This window comes from Oreochromis aureus, linkage group 17, assembly GCF_013358895.1.
Source record: "Oreochromis aureus strain Israel breed Guangdong linkage group 17, ZZ_aureus, whole genome shotgun sequence".
NCBI lineage: Eukaryota > Metazoa > Chordata > Actinopteri > Cichliformes > Cichlidae > Oreochromis > Oreochromis aureus.
Genome location: NC_052958.1, coordinates 38,955,998 through 38,983,421, shown reverse-complemented (window position 1 = coordinate 38,983,421; position 27,424 = coordinate 38,955,998). Strand labels below are relative to the sequence as shown.

The following is a 27,424-nucleotide window of genomic DNA, read 5'->3' as shown; positions in this document are numbered from 1 at the left end:
CATGGTGGAAGCTTCGACACAGACAGAGACGCTCTCAGGTATGTAGGACGAGCTGCTCTACATATACGTATGTGTTGGAAAGTAAAGAGGGAACTGCTGGGGAAGTGAGGACTGCTAAAACTCAAACCAAACTTCTCTGGTGTTTCTTCAACCTGACAAATCTCACCCTCTGGGACAACGCACGTTCTGACCTGCCTTATGTGCTCTGTCTTGTATTTGGGGGTCTGGACCTTTGCTGTTTTCTGTTAATGTGCTTTGATAAGTGATGTTCAAAGGAAAGACAGGATCCTTTTCCTAACCTGATGTGATTAATGGACCTCAGAGCCACACAGAGCGGAAGCAGCAAAGGCGAGATGATGCGCCCGGCAGCTCAGCAGTACGTGGTGACCAGGCCGCTGTACTCGGAGGAGTCCTTCGCTCAGGACCATGAAAAGATCTACAGGCACCGCAAAACTATGCTGGACCACGTCAAACAGTATTTCACGTAAGGAACATGTCGGAATGCTTGTTGTGTTTTCTGTGTAGTTTCTGTGATGACTGAATATAAACCTAAGTTCTAAATGATGACTCTGCATAGGCTTGATGAAATGAACTGCGGTGAATTCAGCAACAGCCTGCTCGTATTTCCACCAACACTTAAAAGGTTCAGCCTTGTTTGGCTCAGTTTACACAGGTTAAGTTTATAGTGATTAAGGTCTGACGAGCCACTTTATCTGATATAAAAACATTATGTGTTTGTGTTTGCTATATATGTAAAAGATCTTTGCAGCATGCAAACAGGGTTAGGGCAGTTATTGGCAGAGGTAACTGAGCTGTGACATTAAGACTGTCACTGATGTCCAGACGTTTTAAAAATGATATTTACTGGGTGTTTTAAATGGTGACACACTGGCAGGCCTATGCTGCTACACTATAACTATAATTATAAGGATGAACAGCTGTTGGCTATTTATCCACTTGGTGCTTTGTGTTTTTTGCTCCCTTGTAACAGTTATCAATGGTATAGGTACCGTGGTATTTAGATCCTTTGCTTTCAGCTGCAATTCTAACAAAGTAACAGAGGTGATGCTTTATCTATTTTAATTTCACATATTGCCTTCTCTGTGGACACTTTCAAAACTGGAAGCAGAATAAAAGTTTTATTCCTTGGCTTTAAAATCAGAATGAGTTTGTGCTACTTTTACTTATCTTATTTCTAACTCAAATCATTTTATGATTCTTTTTCTTAACTTTTATCATGTTTTTATCTCTTTTCATTATTTTAAATGCACAGCACCTTGGTCAACATATGTTGTTTTAAATGTGCTATATAAATAAATTTGTCTTCACTTCTGTTTGTCAGTGTGCCAGGCTCAGTAAGCAGGAAAACTAGCGTTGATTGCATTTTATTAACAGACAGTTATTAAGACTCAAGACTCAAGAAGAAGTTTATTGTCATTTTGTATGGTGTTACCCAGCCTCACCAGCAACAGTGCAATAAGCAATACAGTTTAAAAAGAATAAATACAGTTTAAAAGAATGGGTTTTAAAAAAAGAGCAGCAAAAAACATAAATAGCATAAAATCTAAGTTCTAAAACAAACTCCAGTCACATTTGTTCGGTTAGATAGCAGCAGTCCTTTCACAGAAGGGGATGGAAAAGTTAGGTAATGTGTGTATCTGGGGAGTGTATTGTATGTATGTGTGTGTGTGTGTGTGTGTGTGTGTGTGTGTGTGTGTGGATAGGGGAAACACACGCTTGTTGATCTTATAGTGTAGCTGTGTGAATGGCTGTGTGGGTGGGGAGGGGGCACAGACCATTTATCAGTCTCACGGCTTGTGCAAAGAACCAGCATCCTGGTGGTTCTGCAGCTGATGCTCCTGTACCTCTTGCCAGACGGCAGGAGTGAGAACAGGCCATGAGAGGGGAGGTGGGAGTCTCTGATGATGGAGGTAGCTCTGCGTATGCAGCGCTGTTTGTAAATCTCCTCCAGTGATGAGAGAGGGGCACCAACAATCCTCCTGGCAGTCTTAACAATCCTATTAAGTTGACGCTTCTCGTAGGACTTGCAGCTGCCAAACCAAGCTGTAAAACCTTGTGTCAGGATGTTTTTAATGGTGCCTCTGTAGAAAGTTGTGAGGTGGAGTGTGGAGAGTCCTGCTTTTCTGAGTCTCCTGAGGAAGTGGAGACGCATTTGTGCTTTTTTGATAACAGCTGTGGTGTTAATGGAGAAGGACAGGTCATCAGCAAGGTGTACACCCAGGAACTTAACACTGCTGACCCTCTCCACAGCAGCACCACCTATGGTGAGGTCGGTGTGGTGATCTCTGCCAGCCTTCCTGAAATCGATCACCATCTCTTTTGTTTTGTCCACATTGATGGTGAGATTGTGGGATCTGCACCACACTCCAAGCTGCTCCACGTCCATTCTATAGGCAGACTCATCGTCAGTGATGAGACCAACCACAGTTGTGTCGTCTGCAAACTTCACAATGTGGTTAGTGCTGAATCTGGCCGTACAGTCATGTGTGAGCAGACTAAACAGCAGTGGGCTGAGGACACACCCCTGAGGAGAGCCTGTGCTCACTGAGATGGTCTTTGATGTTTGGCTGCCCACCTTGACTGTCTGTTGCCGCTTTGTTAAGAAGCTGAAAACCCAGTTGCAGGTTGCCGGGTCCACGCCTAATAGCATCAGCTTTTCTACTAACTGCTGTGGAATGATCGAGTCAAAAGCTGAGCTAAAGTCGATGAAAAGGACTCTGGCATAGGTGTTCCTCCTCTCCAGGTGTGACAGCATAACGTGGAGATAGCATCCTCTGTAGATCGGTTTGTTCTGTATGCGAACTGAAGGGGATCGAGGTCTGTTGGGAAACTGTTCAAGACCAGCCACTTGAAGCGTTAACTCACAATTGGTGTGAGGGCCACAGGCCGGAAGTAATTTAAGCATGCTGGGTTGACTTTCTTTGGCACTGGTATTATGGTGCCACTTTTAAAGCAAGCTGGCACAACTCCCTGTCTGAGCGAGATGTTGAAGATGTCTGCAAAAACATCTTTAAACTGCTCTGCACAGGCCTTTAAAACATGTCCAGGGATGTTATCTGGTCCTGCTGCTTTGCGTGGGTTGACACTGGCAAAGGCCTTCCTCACCTCAGCTGTAGACACCTGAAAAACCTGGTCACATGATTGCAGTAGGAGTGTTTGTGCCTGGGTGGTACTATTAGCCTCAAACCGTGCTTAAAAATCGTTCAGTTTTTCTGGTCGCGAACGATCAAACGTCGGGGGGAGGGGGCTTGTAGTCTGTAATGTGTTGGAAGCCCTGCCACAGCCGTCGTGGGTCTTTGTCGCCAGTTTTTGTGCATACAGCCTATTTGCTTCTTTGATCCCCTTTGACAGGTTCAAATCAAATCAAATCAAATCACTTTTATTGTCACGTCACATGTGCAGGTACACTGGTACAGTACATACGAGTGAAATTCTTGTGTGCGAGCTTCACAAGCAACAGAGTTGTGCAAAAATACAATAACGTAAAACAAGCAAAATATAAAAATGGCTAATCTAAAAAGTAATAAATATATGTACCATATATAAAGGTATATACATTACTGAATGTGTATACTAAATATGTTTTTCTATGTGTGTGTGTGTGAGTGTGTATATAGTGTGCATATACATGTTTTACAAATGAAATAAAGTAAACAATAAAATAAGATATATAAAATATAAAATATACAGAGGTTGGTATGTGCAAAACAGTGGCATTAATGTACAGTATGGAGTGCATAATGTTGAAGTTCCAGTAGTGAGGGTGAGGTGTCTATGACGTGTTCAGCAGTCTGATGGCCTGGTGGAAAAAGTTGTCTCTCAGTCTGCTGGTACGGGACCGGATGCTGCAGAACCTCCTTCCTGATGGAAGTAGTCTGAACAGTTTGTGGCTGGGGTGACTGGAGTCCTTGATGATCCTCCCGCTTTCCTCAGGCACCGCTTCCTGTAGATGTCTTGGAGGGAGGAAGCTCACCTCCAATTATCCGTTCAGCACACCGCACTACTCTCTGGAGAGCTTTATGTTGTAAGCGGTGCTGTTGCCATACCAGGTGGTGATGCATCCAGTGAGGATGCTCTCAATGGCACAGCGATAGAAGGTCCTGAGGATGCGGGGCTCATGCCGAATCTTTTCAGTCTCCTGAGAAAGAAGAGGCGCTGCTGCGCCTTCTTCACTGTTTTGTCTATGTGTACTGACCACGTAAGATCCTCAGCCAGATGTACACCAAGGAAGCGGAAGCTGCTCACTCTCTCCACAGCGGCGCCGTTGATGGTGATGGGGGTGTGTACTCCTCTGCACCTCCGGAAGTCCACTATCAACTCCTTTGTCTTTGCGACGTTGAGGGTGAGATGGTTGTCTTGACACCAGTGGGTCAGGGCGCTGACCTCCTCCCTGTAGGCCGTCTCATCACCGTTGGTGATAAGACCCACCACTGTAGTGTCGACCGCAAACTTCACAATGATGTTGGAGTTCGTCCTTGCCAGACTGTAAGCTGCAGTATTCCCAGATTTGAAGGCTTTGTTCCGAGCCCTCAGCAAAGAGCGAACCTCCCCGGTTAGCCATGGTTTTTGGTTGGCTTGCTTCCTGATGGGTTTGACCAATGTCACATCATCTATACACTTATTGATGTAGTCAATGACAGACACAGAGTATTCCTGGAGGTCAGTGATGTTGTTATATGTTTGCAGCCTCTCTGAAGATTTCCCACTGGGTGGTCGCAAAACAGTCTGTCAGTGCAGAATTTGCATCTGGTGGCCAAATTCTAACTTCACTGACCACTGGCTTGTCGTGCTGCACTCTGCATTTGTAAGCTGGTGTGAGTATAAGGGCCAAGTGGTCAGAGTTACCAACATGGGGGAGGGCAGCAGCTCTGTAAGAGTGCTTGATGTTTTTATACACTTTGCCTAGTGTATTCTCTGCCCTGGTTGCAATGTTCACGTGTTGGTAGAATTTGGGCGGAACAGATGTAAGACTTGCCTGGTTGAAACCTCTGGCTGTTATAAAGAAGGTGTCAGGATGATCTTTCTGCTGCTCACTGATGTTGTTGTAGAGCTCTGTCATGGCCGCCTTCACGTTGGCATTCGGTGGTATGTAGACAGCTATAATAATAACTGCCGGCAGCTCCCGCGGCATGTAGAATGGCCGGCATTTCACAGTCAAAGCCTCTAGATGTGGCGAGCAGTGAGTAGAGACCACCACGGCATCTTGGCACCACGAGTTGTTTGTGTAAACAACTAGCCCACCGCCTCTTTGTTTACCAGTCAGCGAGGCTACTCTGTCTGCTCTGTGTAGCGTCAGCCCCTCGAACTGTACCGTAGCATCCGTGAGTTCATAAGTTAAACTTTTCAGACTTGGTAATGGTTCCATCTGTCCATGCTGGTCTTCATGATTCACCATTCACCCATTTCCAATTATGGTCACAGTCTATTTAATCTGATTTTCACTTCTTTTTGTTTCCCCGAAAGAGTGTCTGTTATGTTGTGAGAGAAAAATGACAGGATGAGTGTGGTCAGCAGGAGTGACAGTGTTTATTTAAAAAAACGGCCAAAATCCTGGATTACTTCAAACACTGCAGAGCAACCTGATATTGAAGTACTCAGTGGCCAGTGTTTATGTAATAGTAATTAATGTATAATGAATATAATATAATATAATATAATATAATATTTCTTTTTATGTATTTTGATTGTAAAATCCTAATCCTAGGTTGGTAGAAGGTGTTTAAATACACAGAGTAAATAAGATTACCGAAAAAAGAACAAAATGATACAAGACTGCTCAATATTTACTGTGTACTTTGTAACCAGTTCAAACAATTTTGTGAAGCATAAAATGTAAAAAGCCGTTACTCTAGTGTTTCTCTTTAACACCATATGTTTTGGTTCGTTATCGTTTTAGATGTGACGCTAAACGAGCCAAGAACACAGCTCTGTCTCTTCTCCCAGTCATCGGCTGGATGAAAGGGTACCGATTCAAAGAATGGCTGCTGGGTGACATCGTGTCTGGTGTCAGCACTGGACTGGTGGCTGTCCTGCAAGGTGAGTCGTACTAAGGCAGCTCCTCTGTTCTTCTTCCAGGACCAACTTTCTTAGAATTGGCTGCCCCTCAGTGGGAGATTTGGGGGTTTCGTGCTTACAGTCAGAGCTGTGGATGTGAGATGAGTATGTTAGCGATATCTACTCTCACATCATGCAAAAAAAAAGTGTAACAAAATGAATTGTTTTGCCCCGAGCATTGATAAGGAGCTCCGGTATTACTGGCCTCATGTTTTGAAATTTTGGCCATGTTTAACTGTAACACTGTAACAGTATAGATATAAGAAGGAAAATATGTAAAAGCAAGTTAAAAGGTCCTTTAAGCAATATATACCTAATTTACTTTAAAAAGTAAAAGAAAAATAAGTGATTCTTGTAGATTTTACTGGCACAGGTTGCTTTAGAAGACACAACACTGTAAAGTTCAATTCAGTTCAATTCAATTTTATTTAGATAGTGCCAAATCACAACAGCAGTCGCCTCAAGGCACTTTATATTGTATAAGTGAAGTGAACAGGAACATTATGTTATAAATGTGAATAATACTTTGAGTGTTTCTGTCTTGCAGGTCTGGCCTACTGTTTGTTGGCCTCTCTGCCACCCTGGTATGGACTCTTCTCCGCCTTCTTCCCTGTTATCATCTACTTTTTCCTCGGCACCTCCAGACACATCTCAGTGGGTAAGGCCATCGTCCATTTCTATATAGCTGCTCTCTAAATGTTAGAATGTAAATATATCTGCCATCCTCCTGTCTCCATGAAGGTCCATTTCCAGTGCTGTGTCTGATGATTGGCTCGGCGGTCACCAGGCTGGTCCCAGACGAGGGGCCAGCGTTCAACATCACGGGGTTTGAAGGCCTGACCAGAGACGAGCAGAGAGTGCTGGTGGCCTCTTCTGTGACCTTCCTTGCCGGTATCATGCAGGTGAATCAGCTCACCACAACCAATAAGTAGCTCTAGTCAACAACTGAGTCACCTTGTCAACAAGCATGCTTTCTGAGGATCAAACACAAGCCTGTAGAATCTCAAACATATGTTTGTGGTTTGGAAACAACAAAAAGCTTTGTGCCCTTGACAGAAAACAGAAGTTGTATTTCGTCCTTGCACATTTTTAATAAGGCTCCTTGAGAGCCGTTCATCACTAACTTCATTTGTGAGCTCTAGCTTTCAAAGGAGCATGCCTAGCTCCATCTTTCCATCAAAAAGTACTACTTAGCGGCAAATGTAGGATAATAGTGTGAAGCATGCAAACACTGACAGCTACTGAAAAGAATAGTTTGATATTTCAAAACTTTATATTGATTGCACTCACATTTATCCATTTAAGGCAATAGTTAGCTAGCATAGCTTGAAAGCTGGACACACCAAGAAGTCTGTGCTCCCTGCATGTTTGTCTGTTTAACAACTTTTTGTTGATGATTATTTCTTGAAATACATTTTTGGAATAGGAGAAACAAAACCAAAATCCCAGTCAGTGAGCATAACAGGCACTCATAGATGGACTTATTACTATCTTTAAGTTTGTTAGCGTTGGGCTACGTCCACACTCACCCGGATAAATTTGAAAACTGTGGGGGGGTTTTAAAACGCTCCGCGTCCACTCTATCATTTTCAGTCGTTTCTGAAGAGCTGTTCATCCACACTGAAACGACTGAAACGCTTACGTTCCAGTCCTGCGCATGTGTGAAACACAAGAAGATTCGACCTGCTTCATTTCTGTCTGCCGCTTATTCACTTTCCGGCTCGTTGAAACGTCGCGGCAAAATGTCGAGGAAAAGCACCGAGTTTTTTAAATGGACTAACAATGAAGTGGAGTTGTTGCTGCGAGTAACACAAAAGTACAAAGTTGCAAAAGCGAGTGAGAATTAAAGAATGTGAAGAAAAGCTATCTGGAGCACGTACAGACTGATATTAATCTTTAATAGGATGTCAAAACTGAGAGCAAACAAAACAACTGCTGTATAATGCTCTTCGCTATCTTAGTTTAATTGGTCACATGACTGCATCGCAGGACTAAAATGTGTCATCGTTTTTGAAAAAGTTCGCTGTCCACATTGCGATGCGAAACGGCATTTTCAAATGTATCTGCTTTGGAGAGCGTTTTCAAACAAAAACATATTGGTGTGGACATGGCCTTGGACTGAGGCAGGATAAGATAAGCATACTCCATACAAGAAACGTTATTACCTGCAGAGAGAGTCACAGAGCAATGAGGATATATGATATGATCATGTCATATTTGACCTAGAATCTCACTCTTACATTTCACATCCGCCTTTCATTCAAGCTGTGTTCAATCTTTAAAGAAAGTATTGGCAGGGAGAATGAGTGGCCTCATTACAGTAGTTAGAAATATACTGTAGTTTAATGTTTTGTAATAAACTCAAGTTATTCATGTTACTCCTATGTAACGATTGTGTAACCAAAGACAGGATCTGTCATGCTACACAAAATCAGATTTTCACTGCACTGCAAACTTCAACTACGGTTATAAATGAATACATACAAAAATACAGCATTATTCTCTTGAAAGGAAACACTGCCCAGAGAGTGAGCTGTGTTGGCGGAGGCTCACACTCCCTGGGTGCTTCCTGTTAATTATATGTACAGTATGATGTTTAGTCTTAGATGGTTCACTTAATCAATTATGTGATTTGCAGAAAACTGGCAGTTATTTTTATATCTGTTGAGAGAACTGAAAAAAATGTAAGCATTCATTAGTCCCAACTGGACTCTTACCAGTACTTTCAGGGTATTTTTGTAATACTAATCACACAGCCTGCTTTTATTTGTCAGAGTGGTACTTTTACTGTGTGTTAGTTGTTTATCTTAAGGATGTGAATACCATACCAGATTATGACATATATGCTGCTTTCTGCCAATCAAACAAGCAGCACATTGAGATGAACAGCTGTTGTCGACCTGTGATGTGGTAGTACACAGAGGGACGTTACAGGGTTTTCATTCCTAAAAGAAATTTAAAATGACCTTTTTTCTTTTCTGGCAACAAGCAGTTTAATAATACACGACTTTGATATATTTATCATGTTGGGGTTTTGTCATATTTTTATCTAAAGGATTTAATCTGTTTGTGACTTCTGTCTCTGGCAGCTTGCGATGGGCGTTCTCCAGGTGGGATTCGTTGTCATGTACCTTTCCGACACACTTGTGTCAGGTTTCACCACAGCTGCTGCAATCCACATTCTGGTGTCGCAGCTCAAGTTTGTGTTGGGGCTGGAAGTTCCAGGTATCAGTGGGCCGCTGTCACTCATATATGTAAGTAAAGGACAGCTTGAAGCTTGCTCTCTGTTCATCACAACAAGTTGTTTATCTGCTGGACTCTGGTTTCATTCTTCAGACCTTGAGATCATCTTTAACAAGATCACCTCCACCAATGTCTGTGATGTGGTGATCTCCATAGTGATCATGGTGGTGGTGTTCATTGTAAAGGAGATCAATGACCGATTTAAATCCAAGCTGCCTGTGCCGATTCCCATAGAGGTCATCATGGTGAGCAACACTGCAAGACTCCTGACATTTTGCATATCTCGAGGATTTGAAGGCTTGTTGGTTCCATAAACAATAACACTGATATTTATTACACTGATTTTGGCTCTTCACTTTAACGACTGTGCTCAGCAGGTGAATAACACTCATTAAAGTGATTAATGTTCATTTATGGGCCAGAAAAAGATTTCACCGAGAGATACCGGTCACAGGTTCACACCTGCAGTTAATAAATGCTCTCTGACTTTTGTATTTAAAAGAGTAATTAGCTGTGATTAATAATTTGTCATTTCTTTCACAGACTGTTATTGCATGTGGAGTTTCATATGCGTTCGACTTTAAGACAAGATATGGCATTGATGTTGTTGGTTATATTCCAAAAGGGTAAGAATACATCAAGCTTACAATAAAACGTGTCGATTGTTTTATCTTTGCTGTAAAAGAGTCAGTGCAGAACATTAGCAGCAGGAGTTATCAATGACAAACTGTACTTCCCCTGTAAGATTATACTGTTGTTTTAATATCCTGAAACTGTACATAACTCATAAGTACATAAGAAGTTATCCAACTTTATCAGGTGATAATAGCTAAAAGCTAACATTTTGTTTTTGAGATTGCAAAAGTGTAGAATCAGAAAGGCACTCAAAGAGAGGTCAAACCACTTCCACAACAAAATTATAGTTCTAAAATGCAACATGCAAACTTTACACATTTTATGTCTCTTTCTGCTTTGGCCAAAATTAAATCTTTTTTGATTTGTTTGGTCTGCGACCTACTGTCACGTGCTGGCTGTGTGAAGCAGACAGGAGAGGACCCAAACGCAGACCCAATGGATTTCGGTTGCACTATGTCTGTCATGATCCTGGGTCCTTTTGACTCAGCGTTTTGTGTTTTCTATTATTGTAATTTTGGTTCTGTTCTTCCTCGGTTAGTGTTCATTCTTTTCTACCCGTGTATCCCTGTGTTTAGTCTGTGTCATTACGTGTATGTGTTTCCTGTTTTACTTTAAAGGTCTCTGTCTTATCTTAGTGTGTTCAGTTTACTTTTCCCCTGTCTCGTCAGGTCTGATTACTCCCAGCTGTGCCCTCCTTTTGTGTCTCATTCCCTCGTTATCCTTCTGTGTATTTAAACCTCGTGTCTGCCTCTGTTAGTTGCTGGTTCGTCTGTGTTGCTCCCCTCCGTGTTCTCGTGTTTTCCCCCGCATCTCCGTTTCTCGACCCAAGGTTTCAGGTTTCAGGTTTGTTAGCTCTTCCCAGTTTAGGTTTTTCAGTTCTTGTTCACCTGCCGTTGTTGTTTGTACTCACGTGTGTAAATAAAGACTCACCTGCACCAGAGCTGCCGCCTTTTGGGTCCTCTCTACAATCTCCACACGCCTGCCACACCGGGCGTGACAATGTCCTCACAGTGTACAAACGAACTATTTACAAATGTACTTATATACATGCCATCCCGGTCAAGGCCGAGCCAGATGCAAAGGCCAAGCCGGGGGGCGGAGGCATCAGTCTGCCAGATGCATTACTGGCCCGAACGAGTCCCACAAGACGAAAGGACCGCAACTGAGCGGCCCCTCATGGTCAGCCTGCAAGTCGCTAGGCTGACCGAGGAACAACGGCTACCGCTGATGGGCACCCAGCACCCACTCCCCAAAAGAGGGGCTGGCTGCCACGTTCAAGCGGTAAAACCATGTAAAGGTGGTAGCTGAGCACCACCGCACAAATTGCAGAGAGGAAGGCGCCCCTTCACAAGGCCCAGTAGTGGCCACCCCACGGGTCGAGTGGGCCCACACACCCGTGGGGTGTATAAGCCTGCTGGATTGCCTTTACCACCCAGAGGGACAAGCGGGACTTGGACAGAGGCCTGTCCAGGATCCCGGGATTGAAAGAAACAACCAGTTGGTCCGTTGTCCAAACAGCACGTACGTACAGCACCAGAGCTCGGACGGGGCACAAAGCAGTTTCTGAGCTGCCTGTCGGTCCAAGCCTTCCGTGGGAGCTGACTGCAGCTCAACCGACTGGGAGAGGTGGGAGTCCTTGAGGGGTTTTGGCAGGGTTGGGCCAGAGGACCACCCCCTTCCCATCTGGTAGCCACCTGCAACATTCACTGTGGACCGACAGTGCCTGGAGTTCACTAACTCTTCTGGTGGATGTTATGGCCAGAAGGAAGGCGGTTTTAAGTGATAGCCACTTTACCTCAGCTTTCTCCAGAGGCTCAAAGGGAGGGCACTGAAGGCCACCAAGGACCAGGTCCAGGTCCCAAGGGGGAAGCAGGGACCCTGGCCTGCGAGCTGTTAGATGCTGGGCGCCCCTCAGGAACCACAATATCAAAGTGCTATCGGTGTAGCTGAGTGCTGAGTGACCAAGGCAAAGTAATCACAGCCACCATACCACGCAGGGTCACAACTGTTCTGCTTGCCTTCAGCTGGGACTTCAGGAACTGCTGGATGGCATCCACTGTCGCACCATGGGGTCCAGCCTGTGGACCGCACACCAGGAAGGGAACAGTCCCCAGTGATAGTCGTAGGCAGCCCTGGTAAATGGTGCACAAGATTCCTGCATAGTGTTCACAACTGAGTCAGGCAGCCCTAAGGCGCGGAGCCTCTCCCTCTCAGAGGCCAGGCCGTCAGCCCCGCGGGGAAAGGGTGGAACAGCCTGGGAAAGGAGGTCCCTACAAACTGGGAGCTCCCAGAGTGTTCTGTCCAGGAGGGGTGGGCTTGCTGGGAACCAGGGCATGTGGGGCCACCAGGACCAGCCTTACCTCCTCGGTCTGGACTCGGTGGAGGGACCAAGTGGAGGAGGGACAAAGGAAGGAAGGCATATAGGAGGGCCCGGCGCCAGGAATGCGCCAGGGCGTCCCACCCTAGAGGGGATTGTCAGCCTTCAGGGAGAAGACTAGAGGGCACTGTGTTGATTCCCTGGAGGCAAAGAGGTCGACCTCTGCTCTCCCGAAATGGCCCCGGAGTTGTTTGAACACCTGTGGGTGGAGCCTGCCATCTTCCTGGGTGAGGAGCCTGCAAACCAGGGGCCCATCCTCCTCACTTTGAGGGGGGGGGGGGTTGCCTCCACTGTGTGCAGCCACAGCGTCTACAAAAGGCGCTGCTGGGGCTGGAGATCTCCAGGGCCCCAAGTTGGAGCCTCGGGGCAGGTTGTGGCACAGAAGCTCTGGGCCTCCCCACTCTTGCTGAATGCCTGCGCAGGCCCCGTGCCATCTCCTGAGCAGCACAGCTATTGTCTGCAACTTGCTGCAGGAGCTGGGCCGAACATGGCTGTAGGGTCAACTGACAGCCTCGAGAGTCACCAGAGGAGAGGACGGACTCCTCATCAATGTCCTCCTCCTGATAGTCATCCTCCACAGGCCCAAGCTTGGAGGCAATACGCCAGAGGAACACAGCAGCTTCTTATTGCCTTATAAGTGAGATAGGGGCTAGGTAGGGTCCAGGGAGGCTGCTGAGACAGGCTCCCACACTGCCACAAACACACACCCTCACACAGTAACACACATAGGTACCATACAGTCAATCACACACGCACATACACTAGTTGTGTATGTAAACTGTGGGGCGTAGCCGGGCTAGCCGGAGTATCTTAAAGAAGTATCTACACGCCACGACCAAGGGGAGGGTCATACCCGTACATATGGAACATGTAACAGAGTGGAGAGATAGTCTGATGATAGAGAACAGGAAATACAAAACTAACTAAACTTGTAATGTACATGAAACTAAACAGGCTGGTAGGCAGAACACATGGTGGGGAATGAGGGAGACAGAGCCTTAAATACACAGCACAATATCGAGAGAGCAGAAAACACATGGGGAACACAGCTGAGACAAATTAGACATGATGAGAGGGAAGATGAGAGAGAGAGACACAGGGCAAAGACACAGGGGAACCGAATAGTCCAAGAACTAAACAGGGACTATAAGAATACTCAGAATAACTACGACTGTGAATGAACCTGAACATAAACCATAATACAAAATATTACTAGAATACAAGAAAGTCAAAATGACCCAGAACCATGACACCTGTATTTTGAAACAGTAATTAACATGGTAAATGGACTGGTTCTTATATAGCGCTTTTCTACTCATCTGAGCACTCAAAGCGCTTTACACAACTTGTGCATTCACACAAGCACATTTTTTCTAAGTGCTTTCTAACTAGCATTCACACACACAGCTAGGAATCGAACCACCAACCTTCCGATTAGTAGGCGACCTGCGCTACTGCCTGAGCTACAGCCACCCCAACATAATATTACACTTTAGCTAAGGGTCCAACATGCTAAGGTAAGGGTCTGAGTTCTGGGTCTGAATTGTTTCTTTTATCATTCGTGGCTGATCCACCTGACCGTGTCCATGTTTAGAGACACAGTAATCTGACAGACTTGTACCGTTTCAGGTACGAGGCGCCAGTCGCCCAAACCCGCAGATCTTCCAAGAAACAGCAGTAGAAGCATTTCCTATAGCCATCGTGGGTTTTGCTGTGGCCTTCTCTGTGGCCAAAGTTTATTCTATAAAACATGATTACACCATAGATGGAAACCAGGTGGGTAACAACTCAGCGACATGTAGGTTAAAGTCATGTCAGGACTTCAGTGTGATTTTATGCTGAGGAGTGTTTTTATCTCTGTGACCCGGCTACAGGAGCTGATAGCCTTTGGAGTCAGCAACATCTTTGGAGCTTCCTTCAGGTCTTTTGCAGCGAGTACAGCTCTTTCTAGGAGTGCAGTTCAGGAGAGCACAGGAGGCAAAACTCAGGTAAACTAATGTAGCTGATGCCGGATCCATCCATGTCAGGCAACACTTAACAAATACACGTGAGTCGTTACTGAAGGATGAGGGGAGAAAACCCGATAATATCAGTGGAAAAGCCTGTGTGTTTGTCACTCTCGCTCCAAACTCATCACAATAACATTCCCACACTAGTGCACCAGTCACACATGAGGCATCACTGGTTGTGTTGCCACAGACGGAGGCTGTAGCTTTAGTGTTTGTGTAATTATTCTTACTGTCAGAACGGGGAAACAAAGGTAACACGCTGCAGGTTAGGATATACTTTGAACGCATCACACGGAGAGATAAATGTGGATTTTTCACACATCGCTTTAAAATACATTTAAAAAGTATTAGGAAGAGATGATTAATGACCACAATGACCAAAAGCAACAGTTACAGCAAGCTACACCACTTTCATTACATATGGGGGGCAGACGATTGTAAGCTCTAATAATACATCTTACTACAGTAACATGGGTGCTGCTGCAGCTCAGGTCGATCTCTGGCTGCTCCAGTGTGCATGCCACAAAACATCCTTGGGTAAGATACCAACCCCAAGTTGCTCATGTGAATGTTAGATAGAAAGCACTTAAACATCAAAATTCTTTCTCAGTAACAACTCACATTTTGTACACTTAAATAAACGTTTTTCTTTTGGGGAGAAGAATGGAAAGTATTCTGTTTCTGTCCAAGAGTTAGACTTACTCACTGAGACATCTTAATCTGTATGGTACTTTCATAAATTTAGCTTCAGACAAAGACTTGAGACAGCTATCCTCTAACAATTATAAAAATCAAGTATAACTGTAAAAAAACTAGTAGGTTTCAGGGTGAGTGCAGGTTTTATCACTATCCAACAGAGGCATTACAATTTAAGGAGAAATATTGTGCTTTTACTGCACGTCAGCTCTTGGACAGCAGTGTAAGGTCACTTTAAACTAAAAATATATAAGTAATATATAGAATCAATCAAATCAGCCTAAAATATAAAAACTTTCGGCTTACAATCACAAAGCAAATTAATTTAGGCAATTCGGTAGTGCGAAAATACTTTTTTACATAATTTCCAAGGTACTGATAGTTTCTGATGTTTTGTGATTTGTGATGTTTGGTAGGCCAGCTGTATTCTGAAACAAGCATTATATGAAAGAATGGAACAAATAAACAATATGATTTTTACCTTTTTATGAACATATTTTTACAGCATAACATATTAAAAAGTGTACAAGAAATTCATTAAATTCAGAGTGAGTGACCAATAGAAAGGCCAGCCAACAGTGACCTCTAGTGTTTAGAGGAGAAAAGTGTATAAATCAACTAATCTCATAAAGTCAGTCCTTTTTAAATCAGGTAAAAATTTGCACAAACTCACAGAATTTAGATTTTCATCACATGTGTGCTGTTTGTTTTCAATTCTCTGCGTCTTCTGTCCTTTTCAGGTAGCTGGTTTACTGTCAGCTGTCATAGTGATGATTGTCACATTGGCTATTGGATTCCTGCTGGAGCCCCTACCAAAGGTATTTACACCAGTATCAGCTCCCTGTACCTCTGACACGCTGTATACTTTGGGAAAGCCGATCTTTGGTCCTCTGCTTTAACAGTCCGTGCTGGGCGCCGTGATCATCGTCAACCTGAAGGGCAGTCTGATGCAGTTCAGAGAGATCCCATATCTGTGGAGGAGGGACAAAGCAGACTGTGTAAGACCTCACAAACTTTCAGTACTTATAAAGACCATATTTGGTAAAAAAGGACACATGGCCTCCTTTTTAGTAAACAACATGTTTCTTACCACAACAAGGTGGTGTGGCTGTCTAGCTGCATTGGTGCCTTCTTGCTGGGGCTGGATCTGGGACTGGCTGTCGGCCTCGGTGTGGAGCTGATCAGTGTCATCCTCAGGACTCAGTTGTGAGTCGTACAATGTGAACATGTAACTGATTACTGTTGTTATTTAATAACTATTGTCACGAGGTTGACAATTATGGCTTTTAGATATATTCTGTCAGCAGTTAGATAAAATACCACGACAGTGAGTACAAACACGTAACTCTGATTCTTTTAAATGATACAGTAGTTTGCATTAGACCTTTCATCATTGTATCATCATTATTGTGAGCATGTCATGTTTGCTTGTTTGTTTGCTTCAGTCCTCGCTGCAGTCTGCTGGCCAACATAAGGGGCACTGATATCTACAAAGACCGAAAGGACTACATCAACGTAAGTTAGCGTGTGGCCCTTCAGGGGGCTTCAATTTACCTTTAAAATATTTACACAGGTGTGGGGATATTATCTTAGGTCGTGCGTTTGGATTAGAGTTTGAGGTCATTATTTTTATTACTATTATTTACATTGCAAAATGTTTTATGGAAATCTAGGATGGAAGTACTTTAATCAGCCTGATTGCAAACTGAAACTGTTGTATAAAAGTGTTTGTAATTACAAGAACCAGAAAATGTCACTCATCCACCGTCCTATTCAGTTCCCTGACCTGCAGCCACAGCATCCAGAGCCAGCTCTGAGCTCTCCCACTCCGCAGCCAGGGGCCTCCGCGCCCGCTGGCCCTGCGGCTGTTGCTCCGCCGGCTCCCATGCCGTCGCCTGGTCCGGCCTCGCCTTCGGCTTCTGCTCCGTCACCGCTGGCTCGCATGCCGTCGCCTGGTCCGGCCTCGCCTTCGGCTTCTGCTCCGTCACCGCCGGCTCCCATGCCGTAGCCTGGTCCAGCTTCTGCCTCTGCTTCTGCTTCACCTGGTCCTGCCGCTGCCACGCCGTCGCCCAAGCCACGTTCCTTACGTCAACGCCGGCGTGGTCGACCACCGGACCTGCTCAGTGGCCGCCGCCGTCTTCCTCGCGGCTGCCCACCGGACCTGTTCTGTGGCCGCCGCCGTCTTCCTCGCGGCCGCCCACCGGAACTGACTCGTCTCGGCCACCGGCTACGTGGCCGCCCACCTGAACTGTTTTTGTTTTGGACTCCGTCCCTCCATTCTGGGCCCCCTCCGCCTGCCCTGTTCTGGTTTTTCTTTCTTTTGGCCGTCGGGTGCCAGTCTTTGAAGGGGGGGGTACTGTTAGGGTTTCTGGGTCGCTGACCCAGTATTTTCAGTTCATGTTCACTGTTTATCTACTGCCTGTTCCACTTCCTGTTTTATTGTGTTAACCTTGGTCTGTGTGCATTATGTTCAGCCCTCATCCCATTTATCAGTAGTTCATTATGTTCAGCTGTTCACTCACCTGTCACCTATCAGTTATTATTCAGCCAGCATATTTAAGTCCTCAGTTCTCTCCTGGTCTTTGTCGTGTCATTGAGGTTATGTTGTCATTCCCGTTAGTGCTCAGTTATTCAGCCAGCCACTCAGTCTTTCAGTCAGCTAGTCAGTCCTACCGTTCCTGCTTTGTTCACTCACCCGCTCCAATAAACCCTCATCATTTCTGCACCGTGAGTCCTGCGTTTGGGTCATCTCTTCCACGCCTCCACACACAACCCCTGAAAGAATGACACGACCCGCTTTTGACCCTGCGGACTCGGACCTTTTTGAGCGGCAGGAGGCAGCGCTCTCCATTTGGGCGGAGGAGCACATCTTCGAGGGAACTTGCCTGGCTCTGGGCGGGCCTCGGAGACACCGCGTTCTCCCACCTGCTGCTCCACCTGCACCGGAGCATCTGCCGCGGAGAGTGGCCGTTTCGCGCCGCGCTTCGGTGGCTCCCTCTCTCGCGGTTCCGCTCCTCGCTCACACGCCATCTGCCTCATTCACCGGACCTTCAACCTCGCCACTGCACAGCGGCTCCACCTCCCACCTCGGCTCAACAGAGGCTCCCGCGCCAGAGGCTCGGATGTGTACCCCGCCCGCTTCCTCTTCCCGGAGAAAGCGGTGCACCCGCCGCCATAAAATGGACTATTTCCAGCAATTCCCGGTGGTGAGTTCCAGTGACTGTTTTTCACCCTCATTCGATTCTTCACTTAAAACCAATAATAAACCCATCTCTGATTCATGGGATGTTTCCCTCCTGGAGGATTCTGTGGACTGGGAAGATTTGTTCTGCTCTGCGCCCCTAAAGACTGTAACTAGTGGTGGCAGAAAGACCAGAACAATTCCTGATAAACCCGCCAGTATCACACACCCAGTCACTATTTCCACACACATTACTCAGCCATTTCCTGCCAGCATGGCGGCCCAGATTCGGCATTCCTCTTCCACAGTTTCCCCTTCTCAGGTGAAGACAGCTAAGGCTCAGCCTGTTCCTAGAACACCACCTCAGATGGCTAGGGCCCAGCCAGCAACCACTCCTGTTCCAGCTCCCAGGACGAGGGCAGCTAGGACCCAGTCTACCCCCACACCCGCTCCTGTTTCTCGGGTGGGGGTGACTGAGGCCCAGCCACCTCCCGTGCCTGTCCCAGCGCCCAGGTTGAGGGCAGCCAGAACCCAGCCTGACCTCCCTAGAGGCGTGGAAGAGCTAGCCTCTCCACCTGTCAGTTCACCTCTTCATCCACCGCCTGATCCAGCTTTTCACGCCCTCGCACTGTCCCTGGTTAGGCTAGCTGAGGTGGCCCCTGCTCAGGCACCAGCTTTACTAGCCCAGGCTGCAGCCTTATCACCTTCAGTAATTCAGTCATTAGCACAGCCATCAGCCTCTCCAGCCCAGTCAGTTCCCACGCCTGCTGTTCAGCTTCCAGCCCAGTCAGTTCCCTCGCCTGCTGTTCAGCTTCCAGTCCAGCCTGCTCTAGTCTGCTCCAGTCCAGCCAGTCCAGCCTGCTCCAGTCCAGCCAGTCCAGCCTGCTCCAGTCCAGCCAGTCCAGCCTGCTCCAGTCCAGCCAGTCCAGCCTGCTCCAGTCCAGCCTGCTCCAGTCCAGCCTGCTCCAGTCCAGCCTGCTCCAGTCCAGCCCCCCGTCCTCCAGTCGCCCCCTGTCCTCCAGTCTCCCGTCCTCCAGTCGCCCCCTGTCCTCCAGTCTCCCGTCCTCCAGTCGCCTCCCGTCCGGCCGCCTGTAGCTCAGTCACCCGTTCTCTCACCGTCTGTAGTCCAGTCTTCTGTAGTCCAGTCACTCATCCACCGTCCTATTCAGTTCCCTGACCTGCAGCCACAGCATCCAGAGCCAGCTGTGAGCTCTCCCGCTCCGCAGCCAGGGGCCTCCGCGCCCGCTGGCCCGGCCTGTCTCCAGCCAGGGGCCTCCGCGCCCGCTGGCCCTGCGGCTGTTGCTCCACCGGCTCCCATGCCGTCGCCTGGTCCGGCTTCGCCTTCGCCTGGTCCAGCTTCGCCTTCACCTTCGCCTGGTCCAGCTTCTGCCTCTGCTTCTGCTTCACCTGGTCCTGCCGCTGCCACGCCGTCGCCCAAGCCACGTTCCTTACGTCAACGCCAGCATGGTCGACCACCGGACCTGCTCAGTGGCCGCCGCCGCCTTCCTTGCGGCCGCCCACCGGACCTGCTCAGTGGCCGCCGCCGTCTTCCTCGCGGCCGCCCACCGGAACTGACTCGTCTCGGCCACCGGCCACGTGGCCGCCCACCTGAACTGTTTTTATTTTGGACTCCGTCCCTCCATCCTGGGCCCCCTCCGCCCGCCCTGTTCTGGTTTTTCTTTCTTTTGGCCGTCAGGTGCCAGCCTTTGAAGGGGGGGGTACTGTTAGGGTTTCTGGGTCGCTGACCCAGTATTTTCAGTTCATGTTCACTGTTTATCTACTGCCTGTTCCACTTCCTGTTTTATTGTGTTAACCTTGGTCTGTGTGCATTATGTTCAGCCCTCATCCCATTTATCAGTAGTTCATTATGTTCAGCTGTTCACTCACCTGTCACCTATCAGTTATTATTCAGCCAGCATATTTAAGTCCTCAGTTCTCTCCTGGTCTTTGTCGTGTCATTGAGGTTATGTTGTCATTCCCGTTAGTGCTCAGTTATTCAGCCAGCCACTCTTTCAGTCAGCTAGTCAGTCCTACCGTTCCTGCTTTGTTCATTCACCCGCTCCAATAAACCCTCATCATTTCTGCACCGTGAGTCCTGCGTTTGGGTCATCTCTTCCACGCCTCCACACACAACCCCTGACAGAAAAAAGAGTGGAGATACTAACAGTTTAACCTACATTGTAAGAGATCTACTTTACCGTATGTGCAATGCATGTGGGAAGAAGTGTTGTAGTTTGATAATGACATAAAGGACTTGATTGTCTTCAGAAAAGCAGCGGTATTACTAATTACAACTGAAAACCTACGAAATGTCAACAGGAAGTGTGAGTGTGGCTTATCACTGGGCAGGCAGCCCACGGACAGACAATTACACTTTGTACAAATCCAGCCAAGTCTTCCACATTCTTCAGATCTGCACCATCTTTACACTTAAAAGCACACTGTGTGTCTGTGCTGACAGAGACATCATTTCCTTGTAACTAAAACCAGTTTTGAGGTACGACTTCACTGACTCATCTACACAAAATTTTGTGGAGCGTGTAGCAGCCGTGGCACTTTGTCTTGAAACAACTGTAATCTCCACATTTTTCCTCAAAACATTTTTAAGACTATGATAATGAATAATTTTTCTTCTTAGCGTGTCTCTAATACTCCTTTGTATTTTGTGAAATCCTTTAACAATCAGATTTTGTGCTACTTCATAACTAGAAAAAAGATTACTGCATTACTAGGAATAATTCCCATTCTTTTTGCTTTTTGGTGTTTGGGTTGGGATGATACTTTGAAAAAGCATAGCAGGACTCACTGTCAGTAAAAGTAGTTTACTGACTGGTCTACATGTTTCTTCTTCACGTCTACGCCAACAATCCGCCTCAACTAGACAGAAAGAGAACTTTAGCAAAAACTTTCCTTTTTGCTAAAGCATATAGTTAGGGCTGGACCAGGTGACCCTGAATCCTCCCTTAGTTATGCTGCAATAGACGTAGGCTGCCGGGGATTCCCATGATGCATTGAGTTTTTCCTTTCCAGCCACTCACTATGTGTTAATAGACCTCTCTGCATCGAATCATATCTGTTATTAATCTCTGTCTCTCTTCCACAGCATGTCTTTCATCCTGTTTTCCTTCTTCACCCCAACCGGTCGCAGCAGATGGCCGCCCCTCCCTGAGCCTGGTTCTGCTGGAGGTTTCTTCCTGTTAAAAGGGAGTTTTTCCTTCCCACTGTCGCCAAAGTGCTTGCTCATAGGGGGTCATATGATATGATTGTTGGGGTTTTCTCTGTATTATATAAAGCGCCTTGAGGCGACTTTTGTTGTGATTTGGCGCTATATAAATAAAATTGAATTGAATTGAATTGAATAGATGCAGGATGATTTTTTAAACTCTTTGCAGATATATGAGCCAGAAGGAGTGAAGATCTTCAGGATCCCATCTCCAATCTTCTTTGCCAACACTGAGTTCTTCAGGAACAAGCTGGTGGAAGCTGTAAGTCACATCTGGCTTTACAGTGTAAAAAAAATAAAAACGTAGTTAATGTACAAATTAGCATGAACTTGGCTGATGTAGTTTTCAACACAGCCTCTTATTCTTTCAAACACAATAAAACGGATCAGATAAACTTATCTCTGATCTGATCAGCAGATTACTTACGATAAATGACACACTTACTGTATGTCTTCCCAGGTCGGGTTTAACCCATTACGGGTGTTGAGAAAGAGAAATAAAGCACTGAGGATGATACGGAAACTTCTGAAGAAGGGCAAGTTGCAGTGGACATCTGTGAGTATCGAGGCTGAGCTTGGTTTTGATAGTAACGGTTCCCTGTGTCAACACATTAACAAGGCAAAGAAGCCTCATTTCATTTTTACAATGACAGTGAGTAAACTGACCAGTACGGTGTACATTTTAGGACATCGTCAGGTCTCAGGAAAAAAGTTGTCAGGTCTCAGGAAAAAAGTTGTCAGGTCTCAGGAAAAAAGTTGTCAGGTCTCAGGAAAAAAGTTGTCAGGTATCAGTCTCACACGAAAAATTGTCAGGTCTCAGGAAAAAAGGTGTCAGGTATCAGTCTCACACGAAAAATTGTCAGGTCTCAGACTCACACGAAAAAATGTCAGGTCTCAGACTCAGACGGAAAAATGTCAGGTCTCAGACTCAGACGGAAAAATGTCAGTTCTCAGAATCACACGAAAAATTGTCAGGTCTCAGACTCAGACGGAAAAATGTCAGGTCTCAGACTCACAAGAAAAATTGTCAGGTCTCAGAATCACTCGAAAAAATGTCAGGTCTCAGAACACGAGCTATCAGACAGAGAGAAAATCTTCCTGCAGGCGGCGCTGTTGTCACGTCCCACCAATGACTGTAGTGACAGCTGCAGTCACGGAGAAACTTGCGTATCTCTGTTCGGGAATAGCAGATAGAGCGTAGGCTCTGAGAGGCGGGCCAGCGTTTACGCTTCGAAAACACGACCGAGTGTTTTAACCTGACAGCATGAGGTGTTTTTCAGTAAACTGGACTACCTGACAGAAGGACCCGAGGCCCCGCTGCACTGTTTCGGTAAGCTACATGTGTTTGTAAGCATGTGTTTGTAATGTTTGTGTTTGTAAGCTACTCCGTAACTACCGTCCTTAGCTAGGTCCTGAGACCTAGCTAGCTAAGATGTCAGGGTTCGTTTAGCTAATCTGTGCAGGTGAATGCATTTACTAAAGAAATCAAGAGAAACGCCCCGGGCTACTCAGTCACTAATTACTGTTACTGTACTTTTATTATTATACTGTAAAAGCAACAGGCTACATCCTGCTTCAGCTCCTGTGCAGAGCTGAATATTAAACGTATGCAAACAACAGCATGTTTTCAGTCTCTTGCCACATCTGTAAAGACAGTAACATCTTTTTAAAAGCTTGTACTTCAGTAACTCCTCATTAATCAGGAACTATGGATTAAAGTACTGTAGTCTACTGTAATACTGAAAAAATGTAAGAGAAGAACTTCAGATCCTGAGTGTGTGAGGACAGAAGAATCAGCTTTATTTCAATGTTGAGGGATAAAATTTATATCTGAGTTTGATGGTTCTGTTCTCTTTGGGATTACAGGAGCTGCCCTCAGATTCAGACCTCAGCCCCATCGAGTGACAGCAGACAGATCATCCAACATGTTAACTGCAAAATGAACTGATGAAAACAGTACAAAGGTTAAAGTACCACACGTGCTGTAGTGAAAGCTGCAGCTTTATTGATAAAGTTAAAAACAAAAAAAACAAAAGGATTAATCACTCATGTAACTGTGTCACTATATATCAGCATTAACAGGACCTCAGTTTGTATCTCAGACCTGCACAGCTTCCGTTTTAAACACTTGATGTACTCAGCTTCATGAAGAGCACATGAGATTTTGTCTAACACAATTAAATAAAACCTGATGAAGGTCAAAGGTCATCATGTTGAATGTTGTAGTATGTTGAACTACAAACTTGTGATCTGGAATTCTTTCACAGTTTTTTTGCAGATTGTGTGTTATTTACCGTAAAGTGATTCAGAGTTATTCATACCAGAGTGACCAGAGAGGATCATATATTTTAAATATATAACTTTCTACAGGACTGAATATAATATCTTTATATAAAAGTCTGGAGCCTTTGGGGAGTATCCGAGTATTTATAACATTACACAAACCAAAGGTCTCCATCACAGTGTTCATGAAATGCTGGGTTTATCCATCTCCTGGATCGGGCCTACGGAGGAGTGCTGAAGATTTCCCTGTGAGGGAGCTGCTGGTGAAGATCATGAGTCCTGCTTGATCAACGCGATGAGCTTCAGTGTTCCTGGTGTTTCTTAAATGATGCCTTTTAAGTAGGTCAACAGAACTTCTGGCACAGGACAGCTGTGATGAAAGAAAGCGAAGAAGTTTCTCCAAACCTCTGGACATAGGAAACCCAGCTTGGTCCTGGTGGTCTCCCTCACTAGTTTCTCTCCAGGGTGAATGTAGCTGTTGATATAATATGGATTATTATTAAATGAAAAGAACAAATTAAGACTACATTACTGAGACGTTCTGCTGATGTTTTTAAAGTCTCCATGTTACCAGGATGTAGAGGGCTCTGAAGATTTAAACAGTTTTAGATCCATTACACTCACAGTCTTATATTTTTTATATTAACAGTAACTCTGGGGCTCTGTAGAGTGTGCAGATGATCTCATCGCTGTCTAAAAATGTATAACAAAACCCTAAGGAGTGCTGAATCCTTCAATAACACAGACTATTAGAGTAGCAGGTGTGTAGCATTGCTAACTAGCTAGCAACAAGCCTCCAACACAGTGCGTATGCTAGCGGCTAATCTAGCAAACGAATTAACAACAGAGCGATTTTAGAACTATAAGACGATAAACTGTGTCTTTTTTTTTATATAACAGTGACATGGTTGTATTTACCTTAATTAAACGAGTCGTCAGTCGTGGTAAACCAGCAAAAAAAAAACCTCGAGCAGCCGGGCTAAGTAAAAAGTGTAGGGGGGCGTGTTTGCGGCCACCAGCGGGTGTGTGGGCGGGAGCGTTACACATTCGCTCTACCTCAAGTCACTACTCCAAATTTGCAAGATGGCAGCCTCCATCTGAGACTGAGACCTGACAATTTTTCGTGTGATTCTGAGACCTGACGATTTTTCATGTGAGTCTGAGACCTGACGATTTTTCATGTGAGTCTGAGACCTGACGATTTTTCATGTGAGACTGATACCTGACGATTTTTCATGTGAGACTGATACCTGACAACTTTTTTCCTGAGACCTGACATTTTTTCGTGTGATTCTGAGACCTGACAATTTTTCATGTGAGTCTGAGACCTGACGATTTTTCATGTGAGTCTGAGACCTGACGATTTTTCATGTGAGACTGATACCTGACAACTTTTTTCCTGAGACCTGACATTTTTTCGTGTGATTCTGAGACCTGACAATTTTTCGTGTGAGTCTGGGACCTGACATTTTTTCGTGTGATTCTGAGACCTGACAATTTTTTGTGTGAGACTGATACCTGACAACTTTTTTCCTGAGACCTGACGATGTCCTAAAATGTACACCGTAGACCAGAGTAAGAAGTTATTTTGGTCATTTAACTTGATTTTTGTCAGCATGGCAGATTTACATTTTTAGAAAATTCAAAAAACCAAACAGTGATGTGAGAAAAGCAGCACTGTATTGTATGTTATAAAATTCCTGGAGAAAAACAGCAGATGGTACAAAGTCCAGCTTCACTTATCTGAGGCAAGACTGATAACGTGGATGTGGTATGAGGCTTGTAATCAGAATCAGAATCAGAAAGACTTTATTTATCCCCAAGGGCCAATTAACATACAACAGAGCAGCATGGCGTTGAAGATAAGGACAGGGCCTTGTCATGTGTGCAGCAGCTGTGACTTTGTGTGTGGTTTACAACTATGTACAGATTCAGTCACAACAAAAACAGAAGTGTTTCTGAGTAAAAAGTCTTTGAGAGTGTTATTAAACAATAACTGACACATTTGTTCCTTTGGTATGAACCTTGATGCTCGATGGACAAAAACAATCGTATAAATACCATTTATCATTTACTTATTTATTTAAATTGTCAGTAGCCATAACTTGATTGTAAGCATAGATATTCCTGCAGTTCCTGCTGGAATGTGTTTCCGTGTGGTGAAATCTCTGGAATAGAAAACATATTTTGCTGTTATAGATCGGCTTCCTGAATACCTCGTGTGGACCCATAAATGAATCAGAGGACGAGAGCAACATGGAAGAGCTGGACCAACCGACTGACTTCAAAGACTTTCCTGCCCGGATCGACTGGAATGCCGAGCTTCCGGCCAACATTGTGGTTCCCAGAGTTGAGATTCACAGCCTGGTCCTGGACTTTGCCGCTGTCTCCTTCTTAGACATCTCTGGACTGAAGGGACTCAAAGCAGTGCGTTTGTATTCATGCAGCAACAGCAGCAGCAGCTGTTTCACTCTGGCTCTGTTTAATTCATTTTTCTTTGCAGTTGCTGAAAGAGCTGATCCGAGTTGAGGTTGAGGTCTACATTGTGGCGTGTGACCGTAAGTATTAACGTACACGATTTGTATCAGTACCTGTATTAGTTTAGTAATCATGTCAGCCACAGCACACGGTGGACATTCTTGCTTGAATACTAACCTAAACACCTGTCACGTAATCAGCTGGATGTTTGTCTGCCATATTTGGACCTTCTGTTGCAGCTTACATCCTGGAGAAACTCCATGATTGTAGCTTCTTTGATGATGAAGTTCAGTCTTCAATGTTCTACCTGACACTGCATGATGCCATGCTGCACATCCTGGAGAAACATCCGGAGCCTACTCAAAAAAAATCTGATTATGAAAAGGTAAAGAAGAGCAATAAACACAATATTCAGGGAGTATTTTACATATTACTGTTGTAAATATGTACAGAATATCAAACTTATAAGAAATGTATGTTATTGCACAGATAATAACATCAGTCACAGCTCATCACCTCGCTGGCAGTTTGAGGAGCAGAGACAGAAATGTAGGTATCAGCCTCAAACTGTGCTTTTCATTGTTTATGGTCTTTGAGAAATAACTTTCATCAGTTCATTGAGTTTCATTCATTCAGCTTAGTTGACTAAATGTAGTCATCCTGCAACTGAATAGGAAGTTACATACAAGGCTTGAATCACAGTCTCCTTGGAGAAAGCAGCTCATGCAACCTCCACAACGTCCTGCCTCAATGTGTCTTTGTCACTCAGTGTTGTCTCACCTGAATTCCTCCTATGGGCATCTTAGTCTCTTGTAAATGAAATAAGTAATACACTTTCAATAATATGTTGCGCTTAAAAGTTGAAACAGCCTGAAACACGAGTTCCTTCTTCACCCACAGGCTTCAGAAGCACAAACGAAGTTATAACGTCAGAGTCAGAAGATGATGATAAAGAAGACCAAAGACTAAAAGCATCGAATATCTTACAAGTGATGCTTTATAGCAACATGCATAGTGAATAATGGTGAACTGCTTTAATTTATTTAGCTTTGACTTTAATTCACGAGACGTTTCGTTCTATTGTTTTTTTATACTGTACATATTGGATATATAGACATATGGTGTGATATATTTTAATGTATATTTTCATGACAGTGACAGTGAATGAACTTTTGACAAAGGAATATTGTTTTTAGAACAAAAAGAATGTGAAGATAAAATGC

The 27,424-nt window shown here is 45.1% G+C and overlaps 1 protein-coding gene across 1 annotated transcript; it reads left to right on the top strand.

Annotated features, from left to right (window-relative positions):
- On the top strand, nucleotides 1–27,424 carry LOC116335311 (chloride anion exchanger). Its single transcript, XM_039600786.1, is given in 22 exon segments — nucleotides 1–38; nucleotides 323–484; nucleotides 5,918–6,057; nucleotides 6,623–6,733; nucleotides 6,817–6,977; nucleotides 9,165–9,333; nucleotides 9,412–9,563; nucleotides 9,862–9,944; nucleotides 13,961–13,974; nucleotides 13,977–14,107; nucleotides 14,206–14,319; nucleotides 15,777–15,854; nucleotides 15,939–16,034; nucleotides 16,136–16,242; nucleotides 16,482–16,551; nucleotides 21,610–21,702; nucleotides 21,901–21,996; nucleotides 25,923–26,150; nucleotides 26,227–26,281; nucleotides 26,441–26,586; nucleotides 26,691–26,750; nucleotides 27,102–27,424. Coding segments are annotated over 21 exon segments (2,262 nt in total). The 5' UTR covers nucleotides 1–38; nucleotides 323–353; the 3' UTR covers nucleotides 27,129–27,424.